Raw genomic sequence first — 24,292 nt, 5'->3', positions numbered from 1 at the left:
TTCTGTGGAGCAGAGCCATGGAGAGGACACAGCCAATATGCATACAAGAGCCTCAGGTCAGCCATCGTTGCAGCACATCTGATAGCCCTCATAACAAAAGGCCAGCTGGGCTGCATTTGGCGCTTCCCTTTACACGAGAAGGAGGTACCCCCGTCGTTGAGATCGGGGCATATTCGTATGACGAGGCTGGAAATGGCTGGAAGTCGCACTTATGCCATTGCGTTGATGCATGGCAGGGTATCTTGGTTGAAATTGGGCCGAAATTTGGTGGCCAACAAATGCATAAATCTAGGATCCGAGCAATTTGCTTCAGATCCTGCAACCCCCGAGAGAGGTTCGACACCGCCGTTGAGGGGCGATATCTCATGTTGAAATGACACAAGCCTGTTCCGAGCTACTCCTCCAGAACAGGTCGAATGTGAGTCATCACTTCCGGTTGAGGAGGCTCAAGAATTCCTCCCTCGTTTTTGCGCTGCTCCTCATAGCGCCGAGCATACAACTCGTCGTGGTAGTGCTCGAGGTCTTTTGAACACCTCGCATGACCATGCACAGATGACTGCTCTCCATAACCACAGCGACCCCCTGAGGTTTGAGAACTTCGGCGATCGCTAAAGCAACTTGTTTGGTCAGACGTTCCTGAACCTGTAACCGGCGCGAGAACATCTCGGCCAGGCGCGCAAACTTGCTCAGACCCAGAACCCTCTTGTTAGGTATGTAGCCGATGTGCATCTTGCCGGTGAAGGGGACCATGTGGTGTTCGCACAAGCTGAAAACCTCGATGTCTCTGACAATGACCAACTCGTCGTGGTCCTCATGGAAGACGGCGCCGTTGACCAGATCGCGTACATTCTCTTCATAGCCTTTCGTGAAGTACATCAGAGCTTGCGCATAACGTAGAGGAGTGTCGCGAAGACCTTCCCTCTCAGGATCTTCTCCAATGCATTCAAAAATAGTCTTGACGGCACCTGCAAGCTTGTCCAAACGAGCTTGAGCTTCTTCCGGAGTCTGTTCGAGCCTTTCGCGGGTGCCTGTGGATGGCCAGCTCAGACCATCGAAGTCGATAGGTGGATTTGCTGTGTAAGGACTCGCAGGACGGGATATGGTCGCTGGAGGAGTCATGGGTGCCTCGTCCCGTTCATCTCGAGCAGGTTCCTGTAGCCTTGTGGGTCGCTTTGACTCGCTATCTTCTGTTCCATCGGTGAGACCAACCCATGAAGTACTCTGCATCGTTCTTTCCGTACTCTGGGAGTCTCCCAGGTCTACTGTCTTCCTTCCGCTGAACGTGCTCTGTATGGACGAAGCGAGGTTTTCCCGTTCCTGGGCGCGGGTAGTCGTTGGTGTTTGATGTAGAGGAGAGCCACCATTCAAAAGATGGGAGGGTATCGCTGAGCGAGGTTTCGGGCGCAAGGGAGGAGAGACGTTGCCGGAGGAGGGTATCTTGGGGAAATTTTGGCTCATTTTGGTTCGAGAAAGCGATTCATGCGATTAGCATGATCGTTGCACGTTGAGGGCGTCGCTAGGAAGTATTTTCCTTGTGGGAGGGACCGCGGAATGGTGAGCTCTTGTCAAGTGTAGATGGCCGTCATGTGAAGCGTCGTTCTATGAGTCTGCCCGCGTACACGCATGAGCGGCATAACAATTTTTCTGGGGTTGATTTTGACCCCTGCAGCCACACGATGGTCCGTATGCAGAATGACGAACAGCAAGATCTTCCGGGCGCTATTGTCGCCTAACCTTCCCTTTTTCTTACCTGTAGGTTGCCGAAGTGCTTAGCGCCTGTTCGTTCTGATCAGTATTGCTTACATTCATACTTCGACTTCTCCATTTCATCAGGCATACATTGCCCACTGCAAAGGACGAAGACCGAACGGTGCTTTCCTTAAAAGGTCATGACATGCACCATGAAGGAGTTTCTCATATCGATCATGTATTGGTAAGAATATATCTCTCGCGATGACCAAGGTGCCCAATGCTGGAATCCCTCGACGAGCTCATCAGCAGAGCCATGCAGACATCGTCACAACAGCCCTGAAAAAGTGTCTATATCATACATCAAAAGCCAAAATGGCCATCAGAGCAGGACTATCACGGTCCACTTCTGCAGCACCTGACCGTCGCCCGTCAGCTATGTCATGTCATTGCATTACATTGTTGCGCCCCCACAGCACGAATTTTGTGAGCTTGTCTGATATCTTCCGCATGTTCAACATAAACAGCTCAACAAGACCGAAAAGCGTTTCGAGCTACCACCAAACCCTGCTCCAGAGCGCTTTTGGGCAAAGGTATACCTCAACAGATCCTTACAGACGCGACCACTGTCTTCGTCTTGCGGATTGACAATTCCAGCAGACATAGTATTCATTCCTCGTCCCCAGTCCATAGCTATTGGCCCGCATGCTTTTCACTGGCCAGGACTGCGAGTTCAGACAAGGATATCCCCCACAGTATATCTCGCCCTGGCGGCCACGATAAGGCACTCGATACTTGTCGACACCGTATCTTGTCGATCGACAGTTCTGGCAGATATATCGCACACCTATCTCTTGCCAGTAACACATCGTTGTGCTAACTGTGTCACTGAAGCCGACGGCAAGGAAGGTTGGTGACTATATCTGTATACCCGTATGGCCAGATGCGGATCTAGCAACGGCCTGAACCTAATGAACACCTCTGTCAGCGGCTGCACCATGTCGTTCTCATACGCAGCATGCCTTCCAAGGCCTGGAAAGACCGGGAGCGTACTCACAGTGTCTCGGCCTGGCTATGTTTTGACCCGTTGCTGTGATGTTGGTATGTATTTGTTCAGGGCCAATAACTCTATCAAGTATTTATGTGCGCGGATGAAGGTGCTGAGGCTGTCGATATGGTTTCCTCAAAGGTAGGCCACAAGCAATAACACGAAATATATACCCCTTCTACACAATCCGTCTGCCATTCTTTGTTTACTACATGATCACTTCGCGATTGTTCCGTTGACTCCAAACCGTGATGCGCGAACGCGTATTTAAAACGGACGTGAATAAGGGCATCACTTCCTCCGCTGAGCGGTCCTCCCGGGGAGTCTATGCGCCGTCTGCTTCACGAGATAGCGCTGCCTTTGGAGTGAATGGTGACGCCGTATTGCAGAGTGCAAGGAGCAAATGTCGAACGAAAATGACAAACGGTCTATGTCACTCGTGGTGTTCGTGAAGCGCACAGTAGCGTCACTCTACGTTGTTGGACATGGAGACTTCTTCCAGAAAGTGGACATCGTCCACTTGGACGCGGAGTACATCTATCGCGTAACGGCAACTGCGAACTCTTTGATGGCAGCGTGTGCCTTGACGGCATGTCGCTAGACTTGTACTGATGGAGATAGTGGCCGCGGAGCATCACGGTCTTATGGACAGACCTTGTAGACGAAGAAGTCCCATGGACATCGAGTATCTACATCCACTGAACCGGATAAGCTTCCGAGCTGCAAAGCACAAGAATTCTATTTATTGTAGGAGACCTTCTTGATAACAATTCGTCCAGCAAGCATCGCATTAGTCAGGTCGTAGCCCTAGGAGGTATTTTATTCAACACCAAAATCTACACATACATCAAATGCACCCGAGCTCAGCATGTCCAGTGTTGTGCCTCACGACATGCTCATCCGTGCACTGCCTTCACCTTCCGAGTCGTTGTCATCTTCTCGGGTTTCGGAATCGTTGATCGAAGGTCGTGCAGAAGCAGGACCATCAACGTTCGACGGCGGAGGCGGCATCGAAGGCGTGTTGTCCACCCTGGCCCTCTTGTCTCCACTAGGTTCTGGCAAACCCGCATCTCGCGCTTTTCTCTTCTCCTTTTCTCGAATATATTCTTCCTTCTTCCTCTCCTTCTCGCGCTTGTCGTTCTCTCGTCTTGCTGCCTTGCTCTCGAACTCGTGCCAGTCGCCCTCGACTTCTTCCAACTCGACGGCTTGGACAGGCTCCGGTTCTTCCTTAGTGAAATATCCATGGCTCAGGACCTCCTCCGTGTTAGGTCGTGCCGTCGGATCATACTTGAACATCTGTTGCACCAAGTCAAGTCCGGCCGGACTGAAAACATCCTTGTAAATAGTCTCGAATTGTCGCTTGCGCTTCTCGGCAGGCTGCATGAGTTCGAACCAGGGGAGATCGACAATACCCGGCCACTCAGCTCGGGTCGGTGTACCAAGAATGTTGTAGGTCTTTTCAAGTTGGCTGAGCTCACCGCCTTCTCCTGGAAAGATCGCTTTCTTCGTGAACATCTCGACAAAGACGCAAGCAGCAGACCAGACATCGACTTCTGGACCATACTGGGTCTCTCCTAGGAGGAGTTCTGGCGGACGATACCAGATGGTGATGACGCGATTAGTATAGTCGAGTTTGCGTGATTTGGTGTAGAAGCGTGCGAGACCGAAATCGGCATATTTGAGCTGGCCTTTGTTGGAGACCAAAATATTCGCTGCTTTGATATCGCGGTGTAGGACGCCACGGCGATGGAGGTAGTCCAAGCCACTGAACATCTGCTTCGCCAAATCCTTCTTATGCGCTTGTGTGAGCTTAAATGTAGGATGATTGATGAGTCCAGTCAGATCGTGCGACAGATATTCAAAAACCATAAAGCACTCATTCTTTTCCACCATGACCTCTTGGAGCGCGACAACATGTTGATGTCGGAGGTGCTGCAACAGTCTGATCTCACGCACGGCCGTTATTGGGAATCCATCTCGTTCACCTTCCATTCGGATCTTCTTCAGCGCAACTTTGTCTTTGGTGTAGATGTGAATGGCTTTGAATACTTTTCCATATGTGCCTGCACCTACTACCGACTCATTACCAGGTTTTCGGTAGTATATCGATTCTGATGCTGCGAACTCGGGTGTCAGAGTAGGCCGTGGCTTGGGTTCTGTCTTCTGCCTCTTGTTGGGCGGAGAGCGTGATCGACCGGCTCTACGCTCATGCGGCTGCAGGTGGCGATCATTGGGATGTCGACGATCTGGGTGTACAAAATCAGGCCGAGGAGGCCGAGGACCTTGTCTATCATCTCGACGCTCGAAGTTTCGGTCGTACTGCTTCTTTTTCGGTTCTGTGGGGGGAAGCCGATCGCCAGGAGGTTGGAATGGCGCTTTCGGTTTGGCTGAGAAGTCGTTGGTGGATTTAGCCGGTCCAGTAGGAGGAGCTTTTGACTTGAACGCAAAGCTGAACTTGGAACCAGGTGTTCCCCCTTGTTCGTCGTTCTGGGCCTTTTGGTTCGCGCCTCTTTGATCTTCCACTTGCAGCTCTTTCGAAGGTCTAAAGGGGTTTTCTTCTTCGGCGGGTGCTTGTCTTTCTTCGTGCGAAGCTGCTTGTGAGGGAGTGGGAGATGCATGTGCTTGGTGAGTGTGACCCTCCTGATAATCATTGTTGTGTGAGCCTCCTCGTTTGGGACCGGAGGGTGCCGTCCATTGCAAGTTGTTGAAGTGGCCGCCTCTACCCCTTGGTCTAGGGCCGTTGAACCTTTGATCTTGTTTTCCCTGGTGAGGATACTGTCCACCACGATTGGGACCATGACCACCTCGATAAGGGGGTTGTTGATATCCTTGCGGATTAGCTCCGTAGTGTTGTTGATTTTGGTAGTAGGGATTTGGGTTGTTCATGCCACCTGGCCCAGGGTGGCTGTTTTGCCGGTACGGAGGCGAGGAGTTATGCATGGGACTAAACGTTGATTAGTATAAGATAGAATGACACAGCTTGACCACTTACCCATTCGGTCCTCCCCATCCACCTCTTTGGTTGTGATACGGCGAGCCAGCTTGAGGTGAGCCATGATAGGAGCTATTCGGGGTGCCCGCGTAAGGAGGAGAACCTCCATATGCTGCTTGCCTAGTGTCGACAAACGGTCTTTGTTGTCCTCGATGTCCACCATAATTGCCGCGTGCCGGGTATTGACCGTCCATTGATCGATTGTCTGCGTCGTCTACCACGGACGGAGTCCTGGAACGAGGTTGACCTTGTTCGACGGACGGCCGACCTTTACCCGCCCGAGGTCGTTTTGGTGGTCGAAAGTCTTTTTGCGAGGACTTTTGGTCGTCGATCAGTGCCCGTCGCGATTCGTTGATAGGCGGAGGTGATGATCTGGCAGGATGATGTGGCGATATGGAACGTCTATCGTGTCTGCGGGAAAGACTGGATGCTCTGGAGTCGGCAGGACCTCTGATATCAGGTCGGGTAGGGCGAGATGATTGCTCCCGGTAAGGTGAGCGAGACCTGGCAACAGAGGATCGCCTATCACTGATGTCTGAGCGATCTCGACTGCGACCAGGTCTCTGGCCTACTGGGCCAAATCTGTCGCTAGGTGCAGGTGATGGACTCTGCGTACGTCTGCGTTTGGGCAGCCTATCTGGGGAGTATTCACGAAATCGGCCCGGCCGATCGTCAAACGGCCTTGGGGGTGGCGGGTGCGAATGTTGTGATTTGTGAGGACGAGATGGTGAAACGGATGACCTTCTACCATGCGATTTCCTCGAATCTCGAAATTGCCACTTCTTATTCGATCGACGGCTGCCTCGCCCTGCCTGTTCTCTGTCTCGACCAGGGCCTGATCGATCTTCTCGATATCCAAAAGGTGGTGAAGGACGTCGCTGGTCGCCACGGTCCCGGTCTCTCTCCCACTCTCGATTCAAATGTCTCTCGCGCGGATCCTCTTCAGCTCGCCGACGATGCTTCATTGATGGACTCTGTCGAGACCTCGCCATGTAACTCGGGAAGTCATTTGTGACGGTGGAGGGAGGAGAGAATGGTCTGAAAGGTGATCGAGGGCGATGTGGTTGTTGCTGGTGTTCAGTGTTTCCTGCGCAGTCTGGAGATCCGTGAGTGAGTGAGTTGCATGGGTCGTGAGCGCCTTGGCACGCGGCAGCGCTGTGATTTGCATCGGCTGCGCAACTCCGCGTTTTGAGACTCACCTGGTTCAACCTTGCCCTCCTCCACCTCCCTTCTTCTCTCTCTCTCGTCCATTGTTTCTTCCTCCCAGCCATCATTCACAGACTAACGTCCAGTGCTGATGATGGTCGAGGTCTAATCACTCACACTCTACAGTTTGTTGTTGTTGTCGGTTTGTTGTGAACTTGTGATTCCTCCGCTGAGAGATTGCGCTCAGAGAGGTTTGACCGCGGGTTTTTGTTGTTTGCGCGGGTTTAGGGGCAAAGAGGTCAGATGTATCGCTAAACGATGACAAGAGACCAGAGGAGACAGCCTATATACGTGCAAAACAAAGATCCTTCCGCCACCATCCGCCATTGTTGTGCAGTAGTCTTCCATCAAGCACTTGGCAAGAAACGTGACAATGGCTTAACGCTTCACCCCGACCATCAGACCATATGCGCCGTTGTGGTATAGACATTGCCACGGACAAGCATGCAATATCTAACCACCTGGCGACGACTCCATAGAGCTGCAAGAAGTCAGGACATCAAAGGGAATAGTTAGTCAATCAGCACTTCAGCTGGACGAAACGTAACAAACCATGCGAGGTTGTCAGAGCACGGCTTGTCGAGTCATCGACCTCTGTATAACCTGCTGGCAACAAAAGATGTCTCATTTGAAGAGGTTTCATGCCCGGCACAGAATCGACTTCTGCGATTGGTCATTTGTGATGAATTGAAAAGGAGTGCGTTGTTGGCCAATGCCAACTTGGGTGAGTCCACGCGGAGTTCGCAGCTTGAAGGCCCCGGACCGGGCAGATGGCTTGCTGTAATGGTTGACTCAATAACTACAGATTCTGGATGCAGAAAACTTCTCCCAAACGTGTTGAGCTGGCTGATATGCGACATTTGGGCACGTTATCCTGGGTTAACAAGGAGCCGGATTGACCCCGCTGACCGCCTGGAACTGACGTCGCCGATAGCACTGGTGTCACCATCAACAGGAGAAGAAGTAAGTCGCGCCATTCGGGCATCTAAGAGCCAGAGCGAATAAAACGTGGAAGAAAGAAGAGAACCATGTATAAATTCATGGTTGCCTGCGGTTGACGTATGAAGAAGGTAGAGGCAGTGAGTTCCAGGTTTACAGGTTCCAGATGAGTGAACCTCTTGCCAAGATTAAGTCTTGGCAACCTAGCTCGGGTGGAGCAGGAACACCCGGTCGTGCAGTAGTTAGGTACAGGATTGTGTTCAGGATTTGGGATTGTATTGACATGCTGAGCCTATACTGCAGTTTTAAGCTTGCCGTAAGAAGGTCATCGAGTATCAGATTACTCTTGTCAAGTCTGAACTCCGTAGTCGCCCAAGAAAGCGTCGCACGACCATAAGTCGCCCGGCATCCACCTCTATTCACGGGTCATCTGGGGGTGTTGTGACCCTCTTCCATCTAATCCATATCCTCGAACCAGATAAGAGCTCCTCCTAGGTTCTGTCCGCGAAGCCGGCCAGGTGTAGCATCTGATTGGTCTCCGAAGCTGTATCGCTGTTCAGCAGCATCTTGACCATGATAATGCATGTTGCATAACACATCCCCTAGCAATGCAAACAAACTGGTTTTTGGTTTGTTCGTGATCAGCCCAATCTCTCAATGAGCTCCGCCTACCACAGCGTAGCGAGACTTCTTGGACTTGAGTAGCTGAAAATTGTCATGCTTCCGCACAATTTTAACTGTACCCTTTCATCCTAGATTCATCTTCTCACCAACACCCTTTTCTCCCATCAGCTCGCAACCAGTCCGCACAACACCGACCATGCCTCCTGTTTGCACTGATTCGCTGCCACCTCCTGCTAATTTGTACTCAATCTCCGAAAGACCCTGGAGCCAGGTGACTCTGGTGGCCGTGCTGACTTCGAGATTTTGCAGCTCCTCTGCCAATGCAGTCAGTATATCAGCCAGAGCCAGGCCACGGCTGCTCTTCAATGCATTGATCGTGGTCAGACAACTTGTCACATCTGGTTCGCTCAACAGTGTGGTCATAATCATCCGGATGTCGTCGGGATGAGGCGCCGCAATACAATTGTAAATCGTGTCATTCGTAATGAGCTCGTATTTGATGTCAGACTCTTTGATTGGAGGCTGCCCACGCATGGGTAGTGGCCTTGATCCTGCGTGGCACGCCTGTAGTACGTTCAGTGCTCTTCGCATGTCACCCTTGGACAATTTGACTAGGGAATCGACTGCTTCCGGGGCAATGTTGACATTTTCTTGGGCGATGACGTGGTCGACCAATCGACGAATGTCTGCCTCTTTTAGAGGAGAGAAGCGGAATCTCGTACATCGCGACAGCAAGGCAGGTGAGAGTTTATGTGTGTAGTTTGCAATAATGCAAAATCTGGTGTTAGCAGTGTATTTCTCCATGATTCTCCTCAGTGCCATTTGGGCTGCGGAAGTCATTGCATCTGCCTCGTCCAGAATGATCAACTTGAACGCACCAAGACCGATTTTGGCCGTAGATTGCTGTGTTGAAGTACTGAAGATTTGTTTGGTGGAAGCGAATGTCTTTATTTGTTCCCGCACGACATCAATGCCGCGGTCATCTGAAGCGTTCAGCTCCAGCACCATCTGTCGCATATTCTTGGGACCGTATATTTGACGGGCAAGAGCCAGGATTGTGGAGGTCTTTCCCGTTCCTGGAGGACCATAGAGGAGGAGATGGGGTAGTCTGTTCTTCTCGATGAATTTGTTGATGGTTGCAAGGATATCTTGGTGTCCGGACACATCATCAAGTGTACTGGGGCGGTACTTCTCAACCCTGAAACAGTGAGTCTCCTAGCGATATTGCCTGGGCAGGAGTAGATGTCTTTCACATACCATGGTAGATTATCCTCTGCCTCTATCGGCAAGTCTGCGACGATTCGTTTTTGTTTTCCAGCGGTGTTGTCTGAGCTGAATAGTATTTCCTTGTTCTTCGACGGAGGTGCATCCACATCCATATCATCTTCGTAGTCCGACATCTTGGAAGAGTGTGACTGCGATGTTGGTGTTATGCGCAGCAAGAGTTGGGGATGGCTACAGCATTGGTGATGGGATGTGCCTGCAGATCAAATGTTCCGTGACGCGCTCTCCAAACGACGCGTTACGAGTAAAGTGGTTGCCATCCGATCAGACCTGTTGCTGTTTTAACAGACTTGGCGAACGTCGGCCCGCCGCGAGGCTTCCTCCAAAAGTGATGGCCGACTGCATGCTCACCTGCCCGCATGCGACCACATAAGAATGGAACATTGAAACCACAATTGACTCTCCCCGTGCTGCTTCCACGGTGTCGTCCTCTCTTTAACTCGTCGACAACACATCATGCCGGTAAATCCACACATACGGCACTACCCATTCAGACAGACTTACATCTCATGCAGGCATACCACTCCATCTTCCTGGGCGACCAGGGCGTCCAAGTAATAGGTAACCTCTCTCTAACCACCACGCCCCAGCCGAAGAAATAACAAGTATAAGGCAACTTCCCTCTCCTCCCACTACGCACAAAGACACGAGGTCCCGCATACACACTCCCCCAACTCCCCAGCGGCACTGATCCTCTCGATGTCGACCCCGACTCCGAGTCCTACGACTGCCTCGACGAAGTCCTGTCATTATTCCGTGCCAACACATTCTTCCGCAACTTTGAGATCAAAGGCCCCGCAGACCGCATGCTGATATACGGCATCCTATTTGTGTCCGACTGCTTGACCAAGGTCAAACCCAACATGGACTCGCGAACGGCTGAAAAGGCACTGATCAATGGCGCGCTCGAGCAATTCAGTATCCCTGGCGAGCCAGGCTTTCCTCTGAACCAGGCGTTCGAGGCGCCGAGGGACAGAAACGAGGCGGAGGCATTGAGAAGCTACCTAAGTCAAGTCCGACAGGAGTTGGCGATGCGGTTACATGCTAGATTATATGAGGGCGGTGTTGGGCCGAGTAAATGGTGGTTGAGCTTTACCAAGAGGAAATTCATGGGCAAGAGTTTATGAGCAGATATGCATGAGAAAGGCGATATGATGGCACAGAGATACAACAAGACATTAAGAATACCAGGTTAGGTTTTGACCTCGAGGCCGATACATGATTCAGGCAGCACTATGTCTCTGTTTTCATGTCGACGTCCTCTGGTTCCTGTTTTACTGTCTCCAAGGCTGTCTCCGGCGCCGCAAGTGCATCATTCTGCGGCTCGGTCTTCTGTTTCTTGAGCGGAGACTCTGGTGGGATGTCCTCCGCTGGCGTTGGGGTCGCAGGTGCCGGTGTGGATGCAGCTGTTTCGTTCTTGTTTTTCTTACCTCGCGGCGGGCGTCCTCTGGCCTCGACCTTTCCTTCGGCAGGTATCACCCTTATTCCCACGAAAATGTAACCCTCCGCACCACCCCGGCTAGTCATAAGCGGATGTGTCCTTCCGGGCAGGACCTGCCATTTCCTAACCCGGGCAGTTTGCACAGTCGGCACAAGAAGGAGGGTCGGATCGACAGGAAAGTCTTCAGAAGTGCGCTGCTCTTCTGGCGTGTTGATATACGCCGTCCGTCTTGCTGTTGAATAGTAGTCTGCCAATCTTGTAAGGGGCTCGACGTTGGGAGAATACACCACGACCTGCCCACCACCCGCGACCATTGGGACTAGATGTCGTAGAATCGATACTGGGTCTGTGAAGCTTGTGACTACCAAGCCGTTGAAGCCGCCTTGTCGTGTCTCATCGACGATATTCTTGGTTCGTTCCCACCGCCTTCGCTTACGGTAGTATGCGCTTCTACGGTTGGACTTGGCTTTGGCGAGTTCTTCAGCTGGTATGACTTCTGGTTCTTGGTATGTGGTGTCGGCTTCGGGATCGAGGAGTTGCAGCCAGGATAAGGTTTTCAGGTTCTTGTACAGAGGATGTGACGGGGTCGGGTTGTTTGAGTCGAAGTTGAAGTAGCGGAGTAGGCCCAGGTTGGGTTGCTGGTTGGCGTGGAGGAGGGTGATGGTATTTGATTTGGCGCTCATTGCCGTGGGTTTGTATTGCTGCCTCTGTGGTTTGTGTGGTAGTACGGCTTCTGCTTGTTCGGGTGCAGCTTCGGCCTCCCCGTCATCGTCGCTATTTGCAGCGTTATCTCCAAGTTCCGCTTGGTGAAGGATGCCCATTCTTTCGGCCATAGCGGCAACCGCCAGGCCGCCTGTATCGTCGACGACCAGATACCGGGATAAGGAGTCTGTGTCTGCCTGTGTAGGGTCTTGCCCGCTGGCATGTACGTTCGCCCAGGATCCTACAAGACCAACAGCCTCGTTGCGCATTTCCATGACCTTGGCAAAGTCGCGGTCTGCCATCATCCAGTCGACTAACGTCGGTACATCGAGAGGCAGTACGCAGAATCGCTTCATGTATTTTTTGTGCTTGCGGAGAGTGTACTTCGCTAATGAGAATGCTGTTTTCTGGTCGAGTGTGGTGTGAGACTGCATGATCTTCTCGATCAGTTCCTTGCCGCTACCCATGTCGCTCTGCTTAAGAGCTTCGATCTCCGCCATGGTGAGTTTCTGATTTGAAGGATCGTCATAAGTATTGACGTTGGACTTTGATGTGGGCTGCCCTGCCGCTTCCTCTACTGCTGGAGGTGACGCATCTTCGGTCTCTGCTGTCTCCATCAAAGTCACAGCGTGTAATTCGGCTGCTGGGACAACTCTCAATTCTCTACCGTCATGGACATCTGGTCGATCCAGGATCTCAAATGTTAGATGGTAGGGACGACCGATGATCTGGTTGGTACGAAAAGAACCATATTTTCCAAGATTTATGAGACTTGTAACAGAGTCAGCGACAGCTCACAAAGCCGTTGGCTGATATCTGTTTCGGCTCATAGAACGATATTTGGTGCACCTACGAATTTGGGAGGATTTGTTCGACTTTTGTCTGATCGGACGGTAGCCGAAGAGCCACATATTGGAATGGCTGGATGGTTTGAAACGGCATTGTGCCGGATTATGCTCAATCGTATTATAAGACGAAGTTCATCGTATTTTTGTCAAAAGCCCCCAAGGCAAGTCTGCTTTCAACCAGACCATATTTTGTCAATATAAATTTTATGAAGTGGTGAATCCATTATGTCGCCAGATCGGGCAGTGTCCCACCGTAGAAGTATTCCAGTGGTTGCCTACGGTAAACCAGTCACCCAGTTGTGGAATTGCGCAATGGGTGGTCCAACTCCACCATACCGGACGTCAGGCAAGGCAACTTTCCAGGTCAAGGAAAACTACGTGGTGTACCAATTGCGCATGGATTATTGATGTACTCTGACGATGCAGCCACAGGATCAACCAGGGGCGTGCAGGGGCTGAAATGTGTCCTCGTGACCAGTATTGCCGGAATCAGGGCGATCACCAGCCACAAAACAAGGACAAAGCCTGAGGAGTGAACGCCTGTTTACCGTGACGTCAGGCTCTAAGCGACACAATGAAAATGGCGACTATTGAAAGAGGATGAGGAAGTGCCGTCACCAGAATCGCGTGCCTATAACAGTCGCAACTCATCCTGTTTCAGAGGTATTGCATTTACTCTCTCTGACTATCAGTGAAAGCCAACATAACATCTGTTTTTACAATATCAACCCAGCAAACAAAGCAACATGTCGGACATCGTTAAAGGCGTTGGCAACCTCTTTTACTCGGTTCTCGAGATCATCCAAGGCATCTTCTCGACCATTCTCAGCGTGTTCCAGGGCGCCATCAACACAGTCCTTGGCCTCTTCAAGAATGTCTTCAACTTGGCCGAAGGTGTTGTAGGCTTCATCATTGGTATGTGGTCTGATTACATGGAAGAGATCTCACAAACTGACATTAAAACAGGCAACATCTTCATTCTTGGCACTCTGGCTGCTGTGTACTTTGGGTACATCTTGTATCAGCAACGCCAGGGCAAGAACCCGGCTCCCCTCTCAAGGGCAGCAAAGAAGACCAAGTAAAGCGAACAACAGAGAGCGATGGACAAGCAACGGTCGAATGACTGGTACGCGCAACGACTACTGCTGTGTCGGGTGTTAGAAGGACACTGCGCTTGGGTAGAACTCGAAGTATGTCAACACGGGAAAAGTGCTGGATTATGAGGACAAGACGCGACTGTATCCGGCTATAAGGTAGCCAGTTTATGTAGAATATGCACTGAAGTCGGTGCTCAAATGCAAACAATAACAACTTCGATCAGAATGATCAGATGTACCACTATCTCGTGAAAATAAAAACAATCCACGTCGTCGCTGACCTCGGCCCCCACCAAACGTAGAGAGGCCCCAATTTTCCTGGACCGAGGCATGATGCCCCAAATTCGACCTTTGACAGTTCACGCTTTCAGGCTTGAGTCGCGTTGTGACAGCATCATTGCCGAACGACCGTCCTCCATTTCTCCGGTTTTCCCCTAGTTGGTGCACATGCGTCAACAGCGGGCACCAGTGATTGACTTCATACAAAACCGTCTTTCTCCCTTCTTTTCTCCTTTGCTTACCTAGGTAGTTTCCTTCCAATCTAGTAATCCGACCTTATCAACGACGCACTCGTACAACATCTGCGCCGCCATCATGTCATCACCAAAAGTCATCGCGCCAACCCCTACAGAGGGCGACCTCGACAACTCTTCCTCCCAGTCGTCCGGTCCCGTCAATATCATCCCTTCCCGCGATGCTACCTCCACGACCACCGCTGCGCAACAGAGCGACAACATTGCCCATGCATTGGCTGGCGCAGGCGGCGGTCTTCTTGCCATGACCTTGACCTACCCTCTGATCACCCTTTCGACGCGTGCGCAGGTCGAATCTAAGCGAGCTGATACATCGACCCTTGCAGCCGTCAAGCACATTCTCAACCGCGAAGGTGTCAGCGGACTTTATGCAGGCCTCAGCAGCGCCTTGTTCGGTATTTCCGTCACAAATTTCGTCTATTACTATTGGTACGAATGGACCAAGGCGTTCTTCGAGAAAGCAGCCATTCAATCTGGCCGTGCTAGCAAGAAGCTCACCACCATCGAAAGTATGATTGCCGGTGCTATCGCCGGATCGGCAACAGTGATGCTCACCAACCCCATCTGGGTGGTCAACACCAGAATGACAACTCGCAAGAACGATGAGAGCGAGTTAGAGTTGCCCGGTGGTGAGAAAAAGCGCGTCAAGGCGCCCGGCACAATCGCAACCCTAGTCAAAATGATTAAGGAGGACGGAGCAAGTGCCTTGTTCGCAGGCGTTCTGCCGGCCTTGGTGCTGGTAATCAACCCAATCCTGCAATACACCTTTTATGAGCAATTGAAGAACATCTTGGAGAAGCGGAAGAAGGTCGGACCCAAGGATGCTTTCTACCTTGGTGCCCTCGGAAAATTGTTGGCAACCAGCATCACATACCCATACATCACTGTCAAGTCTCGAGCCCATGTGGCCACCAAGGATCAGCCACATGAGGGCATGTTGAAGAGTCTGAATAAGATCGTCAAGGAGGAGGGCTGGGCTGGACTCTACAAGGGTAACTCGCACTCACTCATTACTATCAGGCGTTGCTGACATGATATCCAGGAATCGCCCCCAAAGTCAGCCAGAGTGTTCTCACAGCGGCGTTCCTCTTCGCCTTCAAAGATGTCTTGTATGACATGACCATTGCCGCACGTCGGAGGGCCAGGGCCATCAAGGCGTAAATTTAGCCTCAAAAACATCATCGAACAAGGCTCAACCTAAGTGCGGTTGCTCGATCGGAGAGTGACTGGAGGTCACTTTCGTTGAGGAAGGAGTTGGATATGGAAGAATCCTTGATAGTGGGACGATGTTGCTACGTGATCATGACAAAATGAAGGTGAGTATAGGGGGATTTTCATTCTTGGGATGCACGATTACACTTGGATACTTCCCTCTCAACGCTATGGCTCTCTCGAGTGCTCTGGCGGGGAGCACGGGTGTCTTATCGCACTAGCAATTCCCATGAATTATTTCTGGACAAACAATTGGCGTGGGTGTATGATAGAGCAGTGTTGGAAAAGAAGACCATGCAGGAGGTCAGTCATGTGTGGAGGATGGTGCCTTTGGTGCGCGATATGTGCAGATATGAGAAGGGACGAGTCACAAGCAATCGTGCGGTTTGGCTTGTTCCTACCACCCGCCCTTCCTGACCTCGAATGGCTTCCAAGCAGTTTGATTGTATCTGATCATGGAAAATCTGATATTGTACACAGCTTTTCTCTGAGAGTCTGTCGCACTTACCTTGTTCTTGCTGCAAGCTGTTGTTTTCACTTTCACACGTGCATGCTCTCGAGGCAGACCCTCCTACTCTCCATTTTCATCTCATCGTCTCCTCCTGCGAGCATACCTGCCTTCATCCTCATCTTTGACTTCGGTCACCCCATTCAAGCAGAAGGAGTGTCACTTTGTTGCTTTGTTGTAGGGGTTCTGGTTTGTTTTTTCCGCTTCAATATTGAGTCCGTCCTCATTGACTGTGTAGCACGCTCAGACGATTGCCATCATGACAAAGCGAATCAAATCACGTCCTGAAGACGATGGCTCTCCCTCTCACTACCATTTCCACGGTTCGATCACCAACTTGTTCCTGAACAGCAACGTCAATGGGCTGAACCAACCGCCTGCTACATCAACACGCGAGGAGGAAGTTCAGCCAGCAAGAGAAGAGCTCAGAGAAGGTCTTGATATCTCCTTGAAGCGGTCCTGTGACGATGCTGGCATTGACGGTGAGCTCGATGCTATTGTCTTTCTTCAGAGGTCTCGACTGACACTTCACCTAGATGATATTCTAGCAATGGACAATGGACCTGCAGCCAACGAGGCAGATAATCAAGCTGAAGATGAGATGAGTGCCGCTGGTGAAGACGAAATGAATGAAGCTCTTTCCACCTTTGCTAGAAGACTCGCAAAACAACGTGCTGATGGTGATGAACCTGTTAGTACTGACCCAGAGACTCCTGCCAGTTATCTAACTCATTTTCAGCATGACATGACGAGATCACCAGTGATATGTACAGTTCCACGAGGAGGGGACACCTATCTTCTCAAACTCCCATATCCACGGATTGCGCCGAACCCGCCTGTGATGAGTGAATACGCCAATAATCTGCATATCCTCAAAAACATTCTACAAACGGATCAGTTGACCACCCTCGGTTTCCGACTAAGTGAAGGCTCTGTGGTCGACTTGGTGTCTAACCATCTCGAGTGTTTGCTGCCTGAAAGAGTCTACACCGAAGCCTTACTAGCCGCAATGTTGGAGGTTCTTTCAACGCCGAAGAATCTGTTCGTTCTGGCTGGTTGGGAAGTCAGCTGGAAGCACTTGTCCAGCGACACCGAACGCGTCTGGTTCGTCCAGTACCGCCAGAAGCGTTGGACTGCCCTTTGCATGCTGCTGCAAGAGCGCAAGTCAGGCAATAAAAGACTTCAATTCGCATTATACGACCCGGAGAATGCGTTCGCCGACGAACCTTCGGCATTCGCTGCCAGCAAAGCAATGAGTGAACTGCGCGATCATGCAAAGTGGTCCGAGCTGACTCGCTGGCATGAGATCCAGCACATCGGTACCGTCCAACAGGTTGTATGTACATTCAAACCTGCTCATTCGACTTGGTATGCTCATGCTGACCCCGGCCCAGGAATGCCCTGCACCGGATGAAGATAATTGTTCAGGCCCAAGGGTGTTGCACTACCTTCTCGAGTCTCGTCCAATGGCTCTATCGCCACGTCAACCGCCAACTCACTGGCTTCGTGCAGAGCATTTTGCATTGCTGCATGGGATTCTAAGCGGAGATGGAGCATCTGAGATCGTACTCTGAGGCGTTACCAGCGTCTTTCATCAGCATGGAAGGTGGGGTCCAGCACATTTGGCCCTGCCGGGACCAGTACTATTACTCCTGAATCACTAGAGTGATTAGGCTTGCACACAGATCACGGCATGTTCAATGAGCGAGCAGGAAGCAGCAATCTCATAGATTATATCCCAGATGTATCTAGAACGTATCCTTGGCAGCCTCATATTCTAGAGGCCTGGCCTCAAGTAACGATGAAAGGCTGATAAGAAGTGCACCCACGAGGATTTGTTGTACTTTGCATTCATCTATTCCTTTAAAGCTTCAGTTCACTTTGACGAATTAGCAGCTGTCACAAGGCAGGCCTGTGATGTCAACCCTCGCTTATAGGTGACTTAGCGGGTCTGGTGAGCCGTAGCACCTACCTAGCCTTGACTTTCTTCCACACCGTCTTGGAACTCCATACCTATTCTTGCAAGTTCATTTCACCATCTTGCCGTCACGCTTTCGCTGGATATCGCGACAACTTAGAGATGAGGTCTTACTCTCAAGCTTCCAGTGAGCTCGCATAATAGATCGCGGTGCTGGCACATCATCTCCTTAAATTCAAGGTATCGAACGATGAGCGAGAAGACGATGACTTCGTTTCAAGTTGCGTCGATCTTGAGGAAAAGAGCCATACTAGTACATTGGCACAATCAGGGCCACGAGGCTGCCGTTCAGCCTCACGATCCTTGGCGGGATTCCACGACGGCTTCACTTTCACAACAGCCTTACCTTTCTGGGCCTGGCTGGCTAGCAGTAGTCACTGGAATTCAATGCATATAGCATTGAAATGTGAATTTTTGGCTAACAATCCACAAAACATTGCTTTCAACCCTGATGGTCCAGTGTTCGCCAGGCCAATCCTCCCCTGCTGGGGACCAGTATGGGACTGTTATACAGTCTTCCAGAAATGATGAAGCCGGAACATCATACATTGGCTTGCAGTCTGCACAGTAATCAGGTCGAAAGGCTTGACAGAAAGAGACTCGCCAGATGTAGTACACGGATCTCAGATTGAGAGCACCACGTTCGAGGATTGGTTGTCTTCCCGAAAAACAAACCCAACGAGGTTTGTTTCCCTTCCCGCTGACCAGTTCTGGTCAAATTCCGAGTTCTGTTTGCGGAAAAGTTTTTTTTGAGCTTCAAGGAGTGATATCAAGGTGAGAGTGACATTTCGTTTGTGTGATGATGTCGGTGAAGTGAATGGCACCGTAGGTGGTCTTCTCTTGGGGTGGCCGCCCGTGATAAATCAGTACCTTGGCGGTAGAGGCGGGTCACAACGCCAGCATTCCTTGACGAGGGTTGTGACCAAACATTTCTCAGTGAAACTTGCATGTCCGTGTAGCTTGAAAGCTGCTCTTTATCGAACAGAGCTGCCAGTTCCACTCGACTTCGCAGTCCATGGACGACGGAGCGGAGGCAGGTAGTGTCTGGGCCTTGCCCACGAGTCAGGCAATTGTTCCTGTCGGACCGTCCGTGATCAAGAACGGGTCGCTCTTGGCTGACGGAAAATGGAACGTCGACCTCTTATGGTGCTCTGCCAAGTGCTTAATACGCGAAGCGGCTCAACGGCCCCTGTCCAAAGAAGCGGGATTGCGCTACTCAACTTGGCTTGCTGGGGACGGGGAAGCTGGGGGCCTCACCAAGCTAAGGAGGCTGAGGTTTTGGGCCCGTCTCGCCGCCAGCCACATTGAGATTTTGAGGTCCTTTTCTCCAACGTTCAGCCCTTTTTGCAAGCCACCCAAGCTGGATCTCGCGACCACCGCTGAATGTCGGCCCATAGGAGCCGTTATGTGCTCAAGCGACGCAGCGCTTCGAGTTTTCACTATGTTTCAGCCCATGTGATTTCGTCAAGAAGTTGGAGGTAGACCCAATTGGGCAAGCGATGTGTGATTTAGTAAGATGGTCAGGCTCTCAAACGAGTCTACTGTTATCCTCGCCCTGACCGGCAGCATACCAGGTCCAGGCCCATGTCAACTGTCAAGCGACTGAACGATTATCACATAGTATCACTATCATGCACTCCATATTTGTTGGTAGGTAATCGTGCAGTTGGGGTCATCAAGCAGCCTTGCCAAGTTTGCTACACCATGAAGGAGGGCCTACCGCCTCCTGCCTCATTGGGTAGGCGTACTAACTCAAGTGAGCCAAAAGATCTCCATCGATCACGCAGATCAAACTGGAGCATAGATGTGGAGTGAGCATCAGAACATGTATAGTCAGACGGCATTGGGGGTACACAGAAACACGCAGCGACGCCCTTTTTGCCAGCAGCGTACATCGTGATTCGACTGAACGCGAAAATCCCTTCCGGTCCGCGATGTACACCTTGATTGGATTGAGTAAGTTACGGCTGCTGAAGGGTATTTTTTCCACGTTCAGCTTTGATTCAGTCGGGCCTTCCAAGCGGTCTGAGGCTGGACCTTTCAATGGCTAAAGATGGTACCCATGAATCACGCCTTCCACAAATGGCCATCTACGCTAATCCACAGAGTGTCATTGAGACAAAATCCCCCTTTCGTTCATGGCATTGTTGGCACGTCAGGATCAAGCCTTCGACCAAAATGTGGAGAGATCTTCCACGAAGACTTGTATTTGATCCCAAGTGCAACCTCATGAATTTAGGTCGGACTTCCACAATTCAATTTCGCTCTTTTCCGTCTGTTGCAGACGAGTCATGGCAGACAAATCCAACAGGCAAGAGCAACCGGCGGATCAACATGACCACCAAGTCACCATTGATCAGTCAAGCAGCAACACGATAAAAACGCAAGACGACCTATGCCTGCGAATGACAACCTCCGAGACACCAGGACCTTCTACGGATACAAGCTGGGATGCATACAGAATATTGCTTGCAACAGTCCTCTCGAACGCTCTTCTTCTCGGTAGGTTGTCTTAAATACCTCGCTCAAACCTGCCATTGCTGATGTTCACCAGGAGTCTCTTTGTCGTTCGGTGTCTTCCAAGATTACTACACAAATACACTCAAATTCAGCGACCGTTCATCCTGGATTGGTGTCCTTAATGCTGGCATCCCGTTCTTGGGAGCTCCATTGATGACGAGGCTTTCTCACAGTACACGGTTTCCATTGCAATACTATATATTCGCTGGATGGGCATGCTGCATAGTAGCACTCTTGGGCAGTGCTTTTTGCCATACTCTCGGAAGTCTGGTAGTCACCCAAGGCCTTTTATATGGACTGGGGGTGCTTCTCTCGGAGATGCCAACCTTCGTCATCTTCAATACGTGGTTCGTACGGAGACGAGGTCTGGTCTATGGCATAGTTTTCGGTTCGACAGATCTTTTTGGTGTTGCATCGAGCTTTGCTGCCAGCACCATGTTGAGCAAGCATGGTATGAAAGCCACATTTCTCATGTTTGCGGCAATCTGCTTCGTCATTACCGGCATAGCGATTTGTTTCCTGAAACGACGACCGTCCACCAACTACTCCCCATCAGCCACCGTCGTCAGCGAGGACACAGCAACAGGGTCCTCAATTCAATCACAGCCGCTTCGCTACTATCTTCGACCATCCTTCTACCTTTTCATGGCCGCGAACCTCCTGCAATCACTTGCATTCTACCTACCGTTCATCTACCTCGCATCCTACACAACAATGCTCGATTCTTTGACCTCAAGAGGAGCAGGAGCAATCGTTCTTGCTGTGGCCAACGCGGCCCAGATCGTTGGGGAACTCACTTTTGGAGCGTTATCTGACAAAGTCAACGTGCATATTCTGGTGGCCCTTTCGTCCCTGTTGGCATGTCTATCTACGTTTTTCCTCTGGGGTTTTGCAGATTCATTTGGGTTGCTGATCGCATTCGCATTGGCTTTTGGTGGTACTGCCAGCGGTTTCCTCGCTCTCTGGCCACGGATAGGAACTCTGTTTGGGGAGTCTGATGCGAGTATGATATACAGCTTCATGTCCTGTGGGAGAGGGTTGGGTGCGATCGTATCTGGACCTATCAGTACTGCCTTGATCCCTGATCGGCGAGCCGATCAGCCTGCTTTGTCTGCACAGGACAAGTTCAGACATGTCATTCTGTTTGTCGGGGTGTGCATGGCTATAAGCTCCGCGGTGGGATTTACGTGCTTGTTTGCATCGCTGTGGAAGAACAAAAGGAAACTTTGCATGAAACTAGACTGTCGATGTTGTATAGCTTAGTAGCGTGCATTGAACATATGACATTGGGACGCAGGGCGGGTCATCTACACATGGTTTAGTCGGCCTCTTTCGGCTCTTTCGGCTCTTTCTGCTCTTACCCAATGTCAGTTTATCAAATTGATAGGCTGCTAGTCCACACAAACATACGTCCGCAGGAGTCTCGTACAACCACCGGAACTGAAATCAAGGCCGCTTCGCTGCTCAACGCACCTTTGATCTGACAGATGTTGCCGGCCCTACGGCGTAATAATGATGGTGCGTACTTCTGATTGGGCTGGGGCTTTTGTAGTACGGGGGGATTACCGACTTGTAAAAGCATACCGGCCCGATAAAAGCTTCACTCGATACCACATACCATGGTAACTGTCATGAGCTGTCATCTTCTTGCGTCGAGCATGCCTGAAGAACCTTGGCTCACCAGGGGCCAGATTCATGCAGCCTTGACCAGATTTATGAAGCAATCTGTCACAGCGCATGACAGGTCCACAACGGGATCTTAATAGCCTAGAAGCCTTCCATGTGGACTTTTGACAGGACGGTTCGTGCCTAGGCGTGTCATGACAACAGATCATTGAAGCGGGATCTCCAATGCTAAACCACGTTAAGCTTCAGTTTAACCTCCAAGGATGGGGTCGAGAACTACTCCCGTACTATCCACGAACCTTACACAGACCTGATGTGCCTCCAAATGTCCATGCATGACTTCCATATCAAGTTCGAGTCCGTGCGAGGCTTTTTGTTGCCCTTGGTAAGTATGAGAACTAGGACCTGGTGATATGAGATGCGTATCGGTGGTAATATCGATTGTAAAGCCTTGCAGAGGTTTGCGAGGGTAGAACTAACATATAAAGGACAAATACGTTCTCTCCGTCAGATGACTTGTACTCCTGTAGGCACTGTAGCTTGAACCATCGAAGGATACATCAAAATGTTGTACAAACAGATCTTAGCCTCTACTTTATGGGCTCTATGCTTGCCCTCTATGAGCATTGCAGCCCCACACAACGAGGGTCGAAGCGCAAATGTGTGCGAGGGTACCGACTTCTACGGACTATTCTTACCCTATCTTGCTTCATACTCTGTTGCAATATCCGCCTGTTATGAAACATACCCTGTCGCTTGCACCTCTACCAAGATTGCGAAGCGTGGAGTAGCGGCAGCCACCACAAAGACTACGACTACGACTGCATCATCGATAAACTCGGCACAAATGTATACCGCCTGGACTATTGTGTTGGGAAGGGGCGCTAGTGTAGTCTCAACAATGTGCTCGTGCATTGAAACGGCGAAGGTGAGTCTCTCCGGCAAGAAATTCTGTTTCTATCTTGAATATGTCTACTGACTGATGATGATTACGCTAAATAGCCTTGCTCTGCCACCACCCCCACTAAAGCAAAGACTACCACCACCACCACCACCACCACGACGAAAGCAAAAACCACCGCCACACACCCGGTGACCAAGTCGTCAGCGACGACCAAGGTAAGCAAGACCACCACCACCACCAAACCAAAGACAACTACCACCACCACCAAACCAAAGACTACTACCACCACCACCAAACCAAAGACTACCACCACTACCACCACCACCACCACCAAAGCAAAAACTACCACCACTACCACCACCACCACCACCAAAGCAAAAACTACCACTACCAAACCAAAGACTACCACCACTACCACCACCACCACCAACACCAAACCAAAGACTACCACCACTACCACCACCACCACCAAAGTAAAAACTACCACCATACACACGGTGACCAAGTCGACGACGACAGCTAAGCCAAAGACGACAACGACTCCCACCACCACAGCGAGTGCGTCGACTAACTCTACAACTACTTCCACGTCAAAAACGACGACCACTACCACACACGCATCGACAAAGTCTACCAGTATGAGTACAACTACATCACCATCTCCGACTTCAATCATATCTACAGAGACAACTACAACAATGACCACATCCACAAGTACATCCATCAGTACATTTACAAGCACCACTACAGTTGCAACCACCAGTTCGAGTACATCAGCATCACCAACTTCAACTGAATCTACGGCTACAACTACAACAACAACCACACCTGCAATTATATCCATCAGTACAACTACAACCACCACTACAACTACAACCACCATTCCGACTACAACCACCACTACAACTACAACCACCATTCCGACTACAACCACCAGTCCAACCACCACTACAACTACGACCACCACTACAACTACAACCACCATTCCAACTATAACCACCATTCCAACCACAACCACCATTCCAACCACAACCACCATTCCAACCACAACCACCATTCCAACTACAACCACCATTCCAACTACAACCACCATTCCAACTACAACCACCATTCCAACTACAACCACCATTCCAACTACAAC

General features: G+C 50.7%; 10 protein-coding genes across 10 annotated transcripts; 6 read left to right on the top strand and 4 right to left on the bottom strand.

Annotated features, from left to right (window-relative positions):
* Positions 1–401: 401 nt before the first annotated feature.
* EDD37DRAFT_304872 (GTP cyclohydrolase I) lies at positions 402–1,602 on the bottom strand. The gene has a single exon (XM_062811242.1). It carries the CDS (start codon positions 1,456–1,458, stop codon positions 427–429), a length of 1,032 nt encoding a protein of 343 aa, XP_062665108.1. The 5' UTR covers positions 1,459–1,602; the 3' UTR covers positions 402–426.
* Positions 1,603–3,622: 2,020 nt separating this feature from the next.
* On the bottom strand, positions 3,623–6,721 carry EDD37DRAFT_571534 (uncharacterized protein; the record flags this gene model as incomplete). The annotated part of the gene is made up of 2 exons (XM_062814341.1): positions 3,623–5,681; positions 5,730–6,721. 2 exons carry the CDS (start codon positions 6,719–6,721, stop codon positions 3,623–3,625), a joined length of 3,051 nt encoding a protein of 1,016 aa, XP_062665107.1.
* A 1,407-nt stretch (positions 6,722–8,128) lies between these two features.
* EDD37DRAFT_643948 (replication factor C subunit 3/5) lies at positions 8,129–9,998 on the bottom strand. The gene is made up of 2 exons (XM_062817458.1): positions 9,756–9,998; positions 8,129–9,696 (listed from the first exon to the last, which is right to left on the bottom strand). Exons 1-2 carry the CDS (start codon positions 9,896–9,898, stop codon positions 8,622–8,624), a joined length of 1,218 nt encoding a protein of 405 aa, XP_062665106.1. The 5' UTR covers positions 9,899–9,998; the 3' UTR covers positions 8,129–8,621.
* A 152-nt stretch (positions 9,999–10,150) lies between these two features.
* Positions 10,151–10,962, top strand: EDD37DRAFT_304776 (actin like protein 2/3 complex, subunit 3). Its single transcript, XM_062811241.1, has 2 exons — positions 10,151–10,343; positions 10,395–10,962. Exons 1-2 carry the CDS (start codon positions 10,292–10,294, stop codon positions 10,907–10,909), a joined length of 567 nt encoding a protein of 188 aa, XP_062665105.1. The 5' UTR covers positions 10,151–10,291; the 3' UTR covers positions 10,910–10,962.
* On the bottom strand, positions 10,963–13,193 carry EDD37DRAFT_304766 (translation initiation factor eIF-3 subunit P62). Its single transcript, XM_062811240.1, has 2 exons — positions 12,779–13,193; positions 10,963–12,696 (listed from the first exon to the last, which is right to left on the bottom strand). The coding sequence occupies exons 1-2, from the start codon at positions 12,865–12,867 to the stop codon at positions 11,016–11,018; spliced, it is 1,770 nt and encodes a 589-aa protein (XP_062665104.1). The 5' UTR covers positions 12,868–13,193; the 3' UTR covers positions 10,963–11,015.
* EDD37DRAFT_643940 (uncharacterized protein) lies at positions 13,152–14,184 on the top strand. Its single transcript, XM_062817457.1, has one exon. It carries the CDS (start codon positions 13,520–13,522, stop codon positions 13,853–13,855), a length of 336 nt encoding a protein of 111 aa, XP_062665103.1. The 5' UTR covers positions 13,152–13,519; the 3' UTR covers positions 13,856–14,184.
* Positions 14,185–14,279: 95 nt separating this feature from the next.
* EDD37DRAFT_304738 (MC family mitochondrial carrier protein) lies at positions 14,280–15,677 on the top strand. Its single transcript, XM_062811239.1, has 2 exons — positions 14,280–15,395; positions 15,446–15,677. Exons 1-2 carry the CDS (start codon positions 14,465–14,467, stop codon positions 15,562–15,564), a joined length of 1,050 nt encoding a protein of 349 aa, XP_062665102.1. The 5' UTR covers positions 14,280–14,464; the 3' UTR covers positions 15,565–15,677.
* Positions 15,678–16,382: 705 nt separating this feature from the next.
* On the top strand, positions 16,383–17,697 carry EDD37DRAFT_654955 (uncharacterized protein; the record flags this gene model as incomplete). The annotated part of the gene is made up of 4 exons (XM_062818728.1): positions 16,383–16,605; positions 16,660–16,814; positions 16,863–17,459; positions 17,518–17,697. The coding sequence occupies 4 exons, from the start codon at positions 16,383–16,385 to the stop codon at positions 17,695–17,697; spliced, it is 1,155 nt and encodes a 384-aa protein (XP_062665101.1).
* A 2,957-nt stretch (positions 17,698–20,654) lies between these two features.
* Positions 20,655–21,884, top strand: EDD37DRAFT_571608 (major facilitator superfamily domain-containing protein; the record flags this gene model as incomplete). Its single annotated transcript, XM_062814344.1, has 2 exons — positions 20,655–21,185; positions 21,228–21,884. Coding segments are annotated over 2 exons (1,188 nt in total), but the record flags the coding sequence as incomplete, so codon positions are not given.
* A 928-nt stretch (positions 21,885–22,812) lies between these two features.
* Positions 22,813–23,947, top strand: EDD37DRAFT_614097 (uncharacterized protein; the record flags this gene model as incomplete). Its single annotated transcript, XM_062815508.1, has 3 exons — positions 22,813–23,175; positions 23,250–23,709; positions 23,781–23,947. The coding sequence occupies 3 exons, from the start codon at positions 22,813–22,815 to the stop codon at positions 23,945–23,947; spliced, it is 990 nt and encodes a 329-aa protein (XP_062665099.1).
* Positions 23,948–24,292: the final 345 nt, after the last annotated feature.

This window comes from Exophiala viscosa (assembly GCF_022695815.1).
Source record: "Exophiala viscosa unplaced genomic scaffold EDD37scaffold_20, whole genome shotgun sequence".
NCBI lineage: Eukaryota > Fungi > Ascomycota > Eurotiomycetes > Chaetothyriales > Herpotrichiellaceae > Exophiala > Exophiala viscosa.
Note: the sequence above shows the minus strand (reverse complement) of the source record. Positions and strands in the feature narration are given on the sequence as shown.